General features: G+C 35.0%; 1 protein-coding gene across 1 annotated transcript in view; it reads right to left on the reverse strand.

The window, feature by feature from the left end:
- Positions 1–439: 439 nt before the first annotated feature.
- LOC149897307 (uncharacterized) overlaps positions 440–12140 on the reverse strand; it is a 41901-nt gene continuing 30200 nt past the window's right edge. The window contains exon 3 of the mRNA XM_090116607.1: positions 440–2400. Within this exon, the coding sequence (XP_089972733.1) occupies positions 1971–2400 (430 nt within the window). The 3' untranslated portion in view covers positions 440–1970. The remainder of the gene's footprint in view (positions 2401–12140) is intronic.

Consider the following 12140-nt stretch of genomic DNA (forward strand, 5'->3'; position numbering starts at 1 on the left):
TTATTACTAATACATATATTATAAAAGAGTATAATAACAAAAATTTATTTCTGTTTAACCATGTTTAACTGACTCATTTAGTATGTTATTTTTTTTATTTCCGCTTTTTTACTTTTAATCAACCTTTGTGACTATAGTATAGTAGCGTCGCAAGTGGATTTGAGTCATGCGACTCAAATAGTTCATGGATTCGATTCCCGGCCAGGTCAGGATGAAAAAATATATTTTTCAATCTTCTTTCCAAGATGGCAGATTTCCCATTTATGAGGAAAATTTATGTAGCTGGCAGCCCAATTCTTCACACACACTAGCGTCTTTACAAATTGCCTTACACACACTACAGAAATGAGTTGCCGCACTCACAGAGCTATTGTTTTTAGGTGGGGCGGTATCTAGTCGTAGCGCGCGCGCGGAGACCAATCCTTAATCTAAGATTTTATCATTGCTCCACACTACTGCCATGTTTATAAACTGTTGCAAACACGTTCACACACGTCAACAATTGTCGCTAAACTGTCGTTTACGCTTGTCGGGCGAGAGCTTGTCAACATGACGCTATCAACTCTGCAACACGCAGTGTTGCCAGCAACATGTTGACAGCAATTCCGCAACACATTGATTTAACTTTGTTGCTAAACAAATGTTTACCATGAATACGGGGCTTTAATGTCCGAGCGTGTTTTTCTCACATTTTGTGCTCACTTGTTGCCATTCATCTGTGTAAGAGTACCTACTTTATAGAGTAAACTAGATTTCCGCCCGCGGCTTCGCCCGCGTTTGCAAAGGAAAACCTGCATAGTTCCCGTTCCCGTGGGATTTCCGGGATAAAAACTATCCTATGTGTTAATCCAAGTTACCCTCTATATGTGTGCTAAATTTCATTGTAATCGGTTCAGTAGTTTTTACGTGAAAGAGTAACAAACATCCATACATCCATACATACTTACAAACTTTCGCCTTTATAATATATATTAGATATTAGATGTCAGTACTTTTTACAAATCGAATAGCTTTTATTTCTGTTATTTTTATCGGATTACCTTTCAGATCTTTGTTAATATTTAGCCCAATATCCTCAAACAGCTTTTTTAAATCATAAAAATCGTCATAGTTAAGCTCATGAACCACAAAAGCATTACCAGTTTTCTTGGCGTTTCTTGAGTTGCGCATACTGGTGAGGACTGTAAATAGGTCCAGACTTTTTCACTCTTTTGATTGCCTTTTCAATTGTTGAGTGAATTAAAAACTTGTGCGTGATTGATGTAATTGGAAAAGTTTCGACAGCATAGTAATACATGCAAAGGAGAAACCTGAATTATTGATATATATTATGATATTAAACGAACCTATTCTTCTGCTCGCCACAACAATTAATTATCGGAGTAAAATATAATATTGCAATTAGGATGGATCAATGTTGTTAAACACGAGTTTATAAAATCACATTGTCGCTGTAATCTCCCCAAACCCCAATAATCTTTAAATATTTCCGGTCTTTGTTCTTCTGTTATTTTATTACGACATTTTTGCCTACATTTCTCTGGACAAGGCGATTAAATTGATTTTTCCTCAATAGTTTTTAAATAATACAGTTAAAATTTGGGGAAAAATGGGGAAAAGGTTCTATTGATACATGCCTCTAATGATAGCCACCTTGTTGTTGCCGGGCTTAATATCTTATAAATGTCGACTTTAAAAAAGTCCTGGAACTCTTTTAATTTGTTTTCCTCTTAGTACTTCGGCTAAAAAGAGCTCCAATACTTCTTAAACAATCTTCTAGAGATCCTTTATTGAACTGCTCAGATAAAGCTCCTTTCCAGTATCCGTGTTCAAATTAGTTTAATCAAGATAATACCGGAAACATGTAAAGCTATTTACGAAACGTAGGGAAGATTACATGAATGTAAGTATTAAAACACCTTTTAAATTTATTTACCATTTAATTATACAATCAAATTAAAATTATACATTTAAAAGTTGTCATCATAGTTATTGTAGTATTCTCGGAGAATTGATTCTGTATTTTCTGTGTTTTGAGTATCTTGAGGTTGAGATATAATTATAGCAGAGTTTTCTTGAACTGATGGGGTAGATGATGATGATGGCCTAGAAATGTATGCCGCATGATATACAACTGTTTTATTGCATTCTTTGTCACAAATATCAGTAGTTTCAGTAAGCTGTTTCAAAATGCCTTTGCGCAAAACTGTATGTATAAGAGATTCCGCATATAAGGCTTGAACTTTGTCCATTTTGTCAATTTTTTTGGCAATTGTAACACCAAGAGCTTCATATTCTGTCATTTGGTTTTTTTGAAGAGCTTCTGTGGATACGTCCATAAATTTTATTTGAGTATCAATAATATTTGACTTCCTTTTCGTTCCACTTCGAGGTAGATTCCTGAAATAGAAAACAATTTTGCATTAGTAAATTTCTTAATAATTCACATAAGTATTATATTTTTTTACAGTTTCCTACGAGTAAAGAAGAATGGTTTAAAATTCTAAAGGATTCCATGATCGTTGGAATTTTGTAAACTGTGGAGGCGCACTTGACGGAAAACAAGAATTACGCCACCTGCAAATTCTGGAGCAAAATATTACAATTATAAGAAATGTGGATCACTTAAATGGACATAACTATTGATTTATTAGTTTTTATTATTACTCATAGTGCTAAATATAATTATCAATCATCGTTATCATCATCATTATCAATTATATAATCCAAAAATTCAGCAGGAGGTCGGATAAGGGTTTCTTGGTGCCGAGCCCAACCCATTTACCAAATAATGGACATTACGTGAGCACAGCAACCAAGAGTACGCATTCCTACTAGACAGTTACAATTATATTCAATAATTTTATTTCTGCCTTCTAAACTGTTGTCTAGCAATATGCAAACGAAATACATCGGGCGTTTTGGTGTCTTGAATGTATTTTAGCTCTTGCGAGCTAAGGATTCAAAGCTACAATGCCAAATTCAGAAAGATTATAATCAATTTCTAAATCCTCATACACTTCAATGTAAAATGTACCATCCTCTTTCACATGTTCGCCGAAATAACTTCTCGCTTGTTCTACCTGGTAAGGTCCTAAAGACATTATTAATAAATTATCATATGAAAGGATGGGGAAGTGTTCAAAGCCTTGGCTAGCATCTATAGCTTGAAAAGCCGCTCTTCGTAGATTGAAATGGTTTTGTATCACCAATGGTGATAGACGGTTTGGGGAATCATATTTTAAATATATTTCATTAATTATTTGATCTGCGAGACGGTGATCTACCAACCGTTTTCCAAACGCGTTTAACAAAGCACAAGATATTTTTATTTTCTGTTTTAATGAGGTGCTGCTATATTGACATACTGGGATCTCAGTTGTCGAAATAGATTTTTTAAACGGCCGTTTATTGTTTCTACTAACCAACGGCATAACGTCACTTTACGTTCTGTTATATTCCGAGACTGTATGCACTAATGCATACAGCCATCCCTCTAACTATCCCGTCAGCACATTCCTTTCCCGCCATGTTCCCTACGCGTCGCTTATCCATTCTATTCCATTCAGTCTACTTCCAACATCCTAAGGGTAAGGTTGCCGGCAAATCCATATAAGTCTGTGTATTAATTCTCTAAAATCAATTATTGTGTTTAAACTAAGTTTTAATAATAAAATCTTTTTTTTTAAAAAGAGGTTTATTTCACCTCCCGTAACATTTTGGTGGCAGCGGTGGGATACGGATATTCCAGTGCCAGGCAACCCTACTCTTTCCGAAATCCCCAAAATTCTTAGAGAAAATCATAACATCCCAATCGCGGGACACCTTGGTATCACTAGAATGTTAAAGCGTATCCAAGAAATGTTCTTTTGGAAGAACATGCGTAGTGATATCGAATCCTATGTTAAGAAATGTCCACAATGTCAGGTGAATAAAGCTTTAAGACAAATAAATCGTGCTCCAATGCAAATTACTAGTACTTCGACTGAACCATGTCAAAGAAACTTCGGGAGCTACCTATCCAGAATATGTGCGCATGCTGCAAAGCCGCCTTAAGCATTCCCGAGATAAAGCATTAGGTTTAATTAGAAAATCAAAACAACAATCTAAGGTTTATTACGATACCCGTACTCGGTCGGCTAATTATAAAGTGGGAACTACGTATATATCAAAAATCATTTAAGATCTAGGAAAGCCCTTTCTCCAGTTTGGAAGGGCCCATACAAAATAATCCGCGTGAATGGAAATAGCACTCTCACGCTATTAATCAATAGGCGTCATGTTACCCACCATATATATAATAGTTCAATTGTTTTTTATACTGAAAAATAAGTTAAAGTTAAATGTTGTTAAGTTAGAGTAAGTGCGCCAATTATGGACTGGTACCGTAATATGGACTACCTTCATTTCTCGAAAACCATCAGTCGTAGGTAGGTATCGGTCTCCGCAAACTGAATTCCACCCCACCAGAGCCTCGCCAGTCGTTTGTCGTTGGGCAGAGAGCGCGCACGCATTAACGGCAGCCATTTTTCGTTTTTGTCATCGCGCGATGTAATTTTTTACCTAACTTCGTAAGCTCATAACTTCATAAAATATTACTGTTTGGAAAAGTGAATTATACCAGGGGAAAGGTGAGTTGCTTTACAATCATTCATAATAAGTTGATATATATCTAATAGTTTAAATATTTTTCTTAGCAACAATATTACCGTAAAAATGTATGTGTATTATAATATGGACCACCGGCATGTTTTAAATATGGACTAGTGGTTCATATTAGTAAAAGTCAAATAGTTTTATTTTAATTTGATTGTTTAAGGATAAAATCTACAAATACAGACAAACATGGGATAAAGAGGCAATGGCTAAAGCAAGCGCGCGTTTGCATTATGCGGTTTTCGTGCTACAGGGATATATCCCGTTATTAGACACGTCTTCGAAGATCATGGCTTTATTGACGAAGACCTTCCAGCAGTAGAGGGGCCTTCTAATAACCCAGCACGCGATATAACGACACCAGTTGATATAATTCCTGATAACCCGATACCTCAGCAAAGGGCTGTTGTACCTGAACCCGATAACTGCTTACCTGAGACAAAGGCTGTTGCATTTCCCACACCTTAATCTGTAACTGAACCATAACCCCAGACCCGTTGATGGACCTTATGAAGCAAATGCACAACCAGGAGTGTCAACACTGACTATGAATGATTCAATAGTTAGTCCCTCTACATCATCTAAATCATATTTTTCGCAAAAAGTGTTTCAGCCTATACCGCATTTAAGGAAAACTGTCAGCAACACAGGAAGAAAAACTACCAAGCCTGCCATCTTGACATCTTTTTTTCAATAATTTTGTACCAAATTCACTATGGTCCATATTTAAAACCATGTGGTCCATATTTTGTACACTTTTTTCTAATGAACAAAAATGACATATTTTAGAAAATGTTGATTATTTCTAAGATTTTAATGTTCCTTAAGAATTCTAATATTTGATTTTTTTCCTAGATAACTACCGAACCTTTTAAAATATATAAGGCTGATTAATCTTTATAATTCTGAGTTTTATTACAAAAAAACCTTATGGTGGTCCATAATTGGCGCACTTACTCTAAATGTCCCAAATATGAATATGAAAATTTAATTGATATTAAAAATTCATCCACACTCCAACAACTTTTCGAATCTGAAGCTATCATGAACCCGAGTCAATTTTGGATTGGCCTGAAAAACGAATACCCGGGCATTGCTGAAAAAGCTATCATAGCATTACTCCCATTTGTGACAACTTACATCTGTAAGTTGTCACAAATGGGACAACTTACATCTGTGACAACTTACATCTGTAAGTTGTCACAAATGAAAACCCAGCCTCGCATCTGCGAGGCTGGGTTTTCAGCGTACGCCTACACGAAAAATAAGTTTAGGAGTAGGTTGAATGCTGCACCAGACCTCCGCATCCAATTGTCGGACATAAAACCTGACTTCGATGTAATTTTAAGGAAAACTATGAAGAGATTTCATTCATCACATTAAAATTTTTGTAATTACCTTTTCTTCTAACTAAGTAAATATTTTTATCTTAAAAAGTCTTTCTCTTAACATCAAACTTTGCGGACACCAATCCAAAAAGCCTCAGATGGTGTGATTTCACGAAAAAAAAAAATGTTGCTGTTGCCAAAAAGCAATTTCTTTTCCAAAGCTTCGAGACATTGCTATACGTTACCTAACATTATTTTCATCGACGTATCTATGCGAGCAGGGGTTTTCGACGCTTCTGATTATTAAAAACAAGCATCGAAATCGGTTGGATGCCACTACCGATATGCGTTTAGCTTTGAGTATTACTGAACCGAGAATTCCGAAGTTAGTAAAGAGTATGCAGGCACAAAAATCACATTAAATTAAAATCTGTAACTTTTATATTTTTGCCAAATAATAAATAAATGAGTGCTAATTATAAAATTGTGCTTGTTTTCTTTATCAAACAACCCTTAATTTAGGTCATTTTAGTTAGGTAAACCAACTGGGTGGTCCCCGGCCATAGAAACATTTGGTAAAATGGTCCCTCATGACTAAAAGGTTAAGAACCACTGCTTTAGGGTACTATGTTATGAGACATTTTTTGTTCGTCTATGTGTCCTCTATCCATACATACCACTTTAATTCACATAAAACCCGCCGCGATATTGAAAAAAAATCAAAATCGCGGCAAGTTGATATGCCAGCGTCCATACAAAAGTTTCAAACCCCTTTACTCGTCTCATATTTCATAAACTCGCAACATGATTACCAAAAATAAAATATTTGATGTTTCTCAGATCCTGACGTTTTCAGCCCACCACGAAAGCGGCAAAAAACTTTAACTAACTACTGTGAAGAATTACTTGCAGCTAAAAAGGAAAATAGTGATATTCGCCAACAACACCATCGCGAGAAAATTGCATCAATAGCTCAATTATCTGGTGCTCTTAATAAGCTTGTGGATCATCTAACGAAAAGACGTGAAGATTCATGATAAACGACGTTTTTTTTTCTTTAATTCTTAAACATGCTTGAGGGAACGTCAAAGACTAAACCTACTTTTACGTATAAAAAATATATGCTTTTACATTTTATTATTTAGATTAAAAAAAGTTGGGTATCTTTAAGAAAAAATATATTTGCTTAAAAGTTTCTAGTAATCATACTTTAAATGTATTTATTTAAATAATAACATCTTATAGAAAATACATAAAAATATATTGTAAGTTTAAATAAAAATATATGAACGTGATAAAATTTACAATGATATTATTACTTTTTCTCATCGATTTTTTTTCCAAAATTAGCAGAATCCACTTTGTTGTGTAAATATTTAAGGAAAACACAAATCGCAATAAAATTTACAATTTTTTTTTACATATAAGTCGATTAAAAAATCTGCTTTTTCACTTTACTGTGCAAGTATCAGTTGATTAGTATTCATGTAAGTGACTAAAGTTTAAAATTTTTACATTACTAGCGGTCCGCCCCGGCTTCGCCCGTGGTACATATGAAAAATAGATGTTGGCCGATTCTCAGACTTACCCGATATGCACAGAAAATTTCATGAGAATCGGTCCACCCGTTTCGGAGGAGTATGCAGACTAACATTGTGACACGAGAATTTTATATATAAGATTATTTATAAAATTTTTCAATCTTTCTCTTTTTTCCATTCCAGCTTCCAACTTTCATGTCATTGTTCATTTCAATATCTACATCCATTACTGGAATTTCATGATTTACAAGTATTGGGATGTCGATCAAATCATCTCTCATAATGCAAATGATGTGCAAAATACAACAAGCAATTACGTAATATGGTATTAAGTCCGTTCTTTTGAATGGCAGTTTATCCAACAAACTACGAAATCTTCCTTTTAATGAAGCGTTTGCACGTTCTATCGTCATACGAGCACTTGAATGTATTGTGTTGTATCGCAACGAATCTTGATTGAAGTTACCATTATTTCGATAAGGTAGAGGAACTGCAGCAAATTTGGAATACTGCATGTAAGTTGGAATACCTTGGATACTCAATTATTATAAGCGCCATCTGTGTTTTCTTCTTGCAAGATTATCGTCACACCCCACACGAAGCTAATGAGTACTAAAAACAGACTGCCATCTTGACATTCCGGCTGCCAGCCTCGTAGAAGCGAAACGTCAATGTTCAAATTTTTTTCGGTACGAAAGCAATCAGTGATAATCATTTACTATGATATGTAAAATCTTTATTGTAATTATTTAAACCTATAAGCGACCTTTTAAGTTTATGGTTTTACTTTTATTTTGTTAATATTTCTGAAATAAAAAATGTGATATGAAATTTTAGGTTAGGATGTCATGTTGTTAATTTGGAATACCGAAAGTGAATATAATTTGGGTTATTCCAAATTTTATGCACCTTTTTGAAATAAGATATCCAATCTTGTTTTTTTTTTCTAGAAATGTCTGTATCCCATAAGTACAGCAAGAGAAAGAAGTGAGACAAGGAGGATATGTCCGCGGCGATTATCGCTGTTCGAAAAAAGAGAATGGGATACTTGAAGGCAGATAAACACTTTAACGTTCCCAGGTCAACTCTTTCGATTTGTTAATAATAAGGACTCCTCGATTGAATCTATAACGAATAAAGCCGTTGGTCGAAGGCCTGTTTTGGGTACAGATATTGAAAACATGCTGGTTGAGTATATTAACTATGGACAATAAGTTTTGTGGGCTGGCCAGAATGGACTTGCGTTCTTTGGCATATCAATAAACTATAAAAAACAATTCAAAACGCTTTTAAGGATGGATTTACTGCAAGATACTGGCTAAAGGGTTTTTAAAACGAAATAAGGAAATTTTGTCCTTAAGACAGCCAACTGGAACTTCTCAAGCAAGGGTCAATGGATGATTTAAGTTCCTAATTTAACACTGATCTGTGATTATTGTGACTGATTATTACTTAATAATTGTATTAGTGTAAGCTATTTTGTTATAAAAATAAGATTTTTTTATATATTAAGTAAAAGTGTAAGCAATATCAAAGAAGAAAAGGTGATTATAATTTGGAATACTATATTCCCAATTATATGCACCATAAGTCAATTATATGCACTAACAAATGGGTATCGTCAGGAAAAAATTCAGGTGTGCAATAATTTTGTAAATTTGATAGTCGGAAAACACGAGCGTCATGGACTGAGCCTGCCTGACTGTGATCACATACTAGCTGAAATTATAAAATGAAGTTTATTTTAACGAGTTAGGTAAATATATAGCTCATCAATCTAAATTTGATTGTTTTAAAAACCTGAGTTCCAGTCTCGTCGCGGCGTTCGTGCGAATGGTCGCGACTAGTTTTCTTTGCGGGATATTCTTTTGTTTTTGCTTTTATTTATAAACTCGGACGCGCTCGAGCGTGACGGTGCACAGCGCACGGACGCGGCGCCAGCATGTCGCATGCGGATATCCAGAGCGAATCTTTAACACCTCAAAAACGGCAATTTCACTTATGTTTTCTGGCACTGCATCAGGGCATCTGTTACCTATGTACGTTGTTTATAAATTCGAAAATCTATGGGACACAAGACTGATTTAATACTATTATTGTCCCATATGTGCAAAATAAGTCCGGTCCAAAAGTGTTAATTGGTGATCATTTATCATCGCACTTTTCAGAAAGCATGTTAAAGACTTGTGAAGAATTAAATATTTCATTTTTACCACCTGAAACAACTCATCTACTTCAACCCTTGGACGTCGCGTTTTTCGCCCCATTGAGGGCTTTTTGGATGTATAGGCTAAGAGACATTCTTACTAAATGGAAACTGACTGAGGGGAAGAAAACATAAAACATTAATAAAATGTGCATTTCCTAAACTATTATGTAAATTAAAATACAAACTCATTGAAAATGATGCCGAATCTATCAATTTCAAAGCTGGTTTGAATAAGTCCGGACCCTGTTGATCCTAATAGACCTAAATCTAGATTACCTCAATCCCAGACATCCAATTCTGAAACAGAAATAGAGAGTACTGTGTCTTCGGTGATACGCGATATCTTAATGGATATGTCCTGAGGTTCCAGAGGGAGTAAGGAGGAAAAAAAGATTTTTAAGAAGAAGATCAGAAAGAGACTGACTTAGAAAATAATACTGAAAATATAAGAGAAACTATAGAGATAACAATGAAGACGAGTTGTTTTTAGATCAACCAAATCAAGATCCTTCATATTGCATTAATGATTTACGCGAGGAGCTAGAGCTTCGCTACAAGGCTATTGGCTAATTGGGAATCATTCTTCACTTTCAGAGCAAAACAAATTACTCCTGTATAAACAAGTCCTTATGCCTTTGTGGACTTATGGTAGTCAGCTTTGGGGCCGTACCAAACCAAGTAATATCAGAATCATACAACGGTTTCAAAATAAAGTACCTACTCAGGGAGATCGTAAATGGTACATTAGAAATGACAACCTACATCGGGACCTCAAAGTAGATCTCGTCACCGACATAATTAAAAAGAACGCCGAAGCTCACGAACGCAGACTTCATCACCATGTGAACGTCGAGGCTATCCAGCTTCTTGACAACATGGACATAGTGAGAAGACTGAAAAGGACAAAACCTTTTGAGTTAGTTTAGTGACGTGTTAGTGTAATATAGTGAGTGTTATTCATAAAGAACACATGAACGAAGTGTCTTTGCCTTAATAGAGACATTAAGAAAAGTGTTAATGGAACCGTTCTTAGACATACCTTACCTAGCAAATTAAGTTAGATTTATATTACTCATTAGCCTATAGTGTAAGGCTAAATCTTAATTTTCAATAATGATACCCTAGTTAGGTTCATTATATTAGGTAAAAAAAATGAAAGACATGTTTAATGTCGATTGAGCATCAGACGTTAATAACTCAACAACACTGGGAGGCACCACCATCGATTTGACTTTTTAAAGACACATTAAACTATCTGGAAGAAATCGCTATTTAGCGATAAGGCCGCCGTTTGTTACAATGTATCCTAGATTAAGTCTCAATTTGTAATTTTTAAGAGCAATAAAGTAATAAATAAATAAATAAATAAATAAACTCGAAACACTCCCTTTCATTAATCCTACTTTTCCTATCATCGTATATTCTCAACAGAATAACACAGATTGTAAGAAATTAAATATTACACGTGTTTAAAAGTTGTAAAACAATTGCTCAACGCACATTTATACTTGTAAAAACTATTAAATTGTAGAAAAAAATTGACATAATTGTATTTATGCGTACAAATAAATCTAACTTGATCAATTTCATTGTGATTTCCAATTACCTCCTTCTCTATATACATACAAATCTATTAAACAGATGAATTTAAAATTTTCTTTTGAAAAATGCTACCATTGTATCAGTATTTTCTTAAAACGTTGTCACGTTCAACTATCGTCAGTAATCCGACTTTACAGACAACCAATTTTTCAATGATGGGACCGATGAGTCACAGTTTGAACGATTGGGTATTTTTAATATTCACAATTATCATTCGTATGCACAAGAAAATCCACACTCCGTTAGAGCTTGAAACTTTCAGCATAGGTTCAGCGTCAACATGTGGTCTGGGGTCCTCAATGGCGAGTTAATTGGACCATTTGAATTACCATCAAGAGTTGATGGCGACACATACAAAAGTTTTTTTAGAAAACGACCTGCCGTTGCTGCTGCAAGATGTAAATTTGGAGCTCTGAGAACCATGATTTTTCAAAATGACGGCGCTCCATGCCATTACGCAACGAGAGTGCGTAACTATCTTAATAAAGTATACCCCAACCCCAACAGGCGAAGTGGACCAATAAGTTGGCCGCCACGCTCACCTGACCTAAACCCAATTGATTTTTTCATCTGGGGATTTTAAAAAGAAATAATTTATGCCCGAGAAATATCCAGTGAAAATGAGCTGAGAAGATTCACCAAGCAGAAAATGATATTTTGAAACGTATTTTTTTACGTAGGTGTAGGCTGTGTATTCTTGCAGAGGGGCGTCATAAATGGGGTTTTGGACTTTCAAGACTTGAAATTCTGGAGATTGTCGCTGAATATGTGCGGGTGAATGAAATTCCAACGCCATAGGCAAAG

This window comes from Colias eurytheme, chromosome 26 (genome assembly GCF_061535395.1).
Source record: "Colias eurytheme isolate Ceu_HAF_F1 chromosome 26, ilColEury1 Martin Lab GWU primary, whole genome shotgun sequence".
In the NCBI taxonomy this organism is placed as follows: domain Eukaryota; kingdom Metazoa; phylum Arthropoda; class Insecta; order Lepidoptera; family Pieridae; genus Colias; species Colias eurytheme.